The sequence below is a fragment of the Nicotiana tabacum genome, chromosome 23 (assembly GCF_000715075.1).
Source record: "Nicotiana tabacum cultivar K326 chromosome 23, ASM71507v2, whole genome shotgun sequence".
Lineage (NCBI taxonomy): Eukaryota > Viridiplantae > Streptophyta > Magnoliopsida > Solanales > Solanaceae > Nicotiana > Nicotiana tabacum.
The window spans coordinates 102,229,282-102,230,394 of record NC_134102.1 but is presented as its reverse complement, the minus strand read 5'-3'; the positions used below and the strand labels follow the sequence as shown (position 1 = coordinate 102,230,394).

The window sequence follows — 1,113 nt, the reverse complement described above, 5'->3', positions numbered from 1 at the left end:
GTGAATTACAAATGGATGGCCCCCTTTATTTACTAGTCTCCTAAGGGCTAGAGTGTAAATATTAATTGTTACACAAGTCCTTAATATTTACAAGATAAGGGCTTTCTTTAGAATTCTCTACAAGCCTAGAAGATTCCAAGGACTTTCCTAGAAAAATCATAGGCATCTAGGGTCTTCCAAGGGAAATATCCATACTTCTCTGGAATCTTCTCACAAATACTAGCTTTCCTCCTATGTAAGCTTCCACATGGTATTAATATATGCCAAATGGTGCCTATGTGGCATGGTGATGTGGTGGGTCTTCACACTCTCCCCCACCTAATGTTACAACGATCGCGGTGCAATGTTGTTGTATAAACTCTCGGATCTTATCTTTGAATTGCCATAAGTCTTTATATCGTTCCTACGTGGCCTCCCCTGAAGATTGCCCCTTCCAATGGACGAGGAACATTACGGTGGCTTTCTGCCCTTATTTTCGCCTGGCTTGGTAATCAATAATAGCCTCAATCTCCCGGTCATGTGAGGCGGTGATAGTAATAGGCACTCGACTTGATTGGCTCCTACTCGGATCATCCTTGTCTTCATGATATGGCTTAAGCATGCTGTCATGGAAGACATGATAGATCTTAAGATATGATGGTATGTCAAGCTTGTATGGGATCTTGCCTACCTTGGAGAATATCTTTAATGGCCCCTCATACTTGCGAATCAGATTCTGATGCATCCCCCATAGTGCCTTGAACTGTCTTGGGTTAAATTTTACTGTTACCATGTCCCCAACTCTATAGTCCATGGGACGTCCCTTACGGTCTGCAAACTTCTTCATCTTCTTAGCTACCTTATCCAAGTAGGACTTAGCAGTGTCAAGCTGCTCCTCCCATCTTTTGGCCATATGATAAGCCCCCAAACTCTTTCCCTCAAACGCAACTGGTAATGAATGTGGAGTTTGTTGATATTGGCCTGTGACTAGCTCAAATGGTATCCGCCCCGCGGACTCACTCCGCTGCAAGTTATAAGAGAATTGGGTGATGTCTAGGAGCCTTGCCCAATCTTTCTGATGAGCGCTTATATAATGCCTCAAGTAGCATTCCAGTAAGGCATTGACCCATTCCG

General features: G+C 43.7%; 1 protein-coding gene across 1 annotated transcript; it reads right to left on the bottom strand.

Moving 5' to 3' along the window:
* Positions 1–469: 469 nt before the first annotated feature.
* Positions 470–892, bottom strand: LOC142177306 (uncharacterized). The gene has a single exon (XM_075245781.1). The coding sequence runs from the start codon at positions 890–892 to the stop codon at positions 470–472; it is 423 nt and encodes a 140-aa protein (XP_075101882.1).
* Positions 893–1,113: the final 221 nt, after the last annotated feature.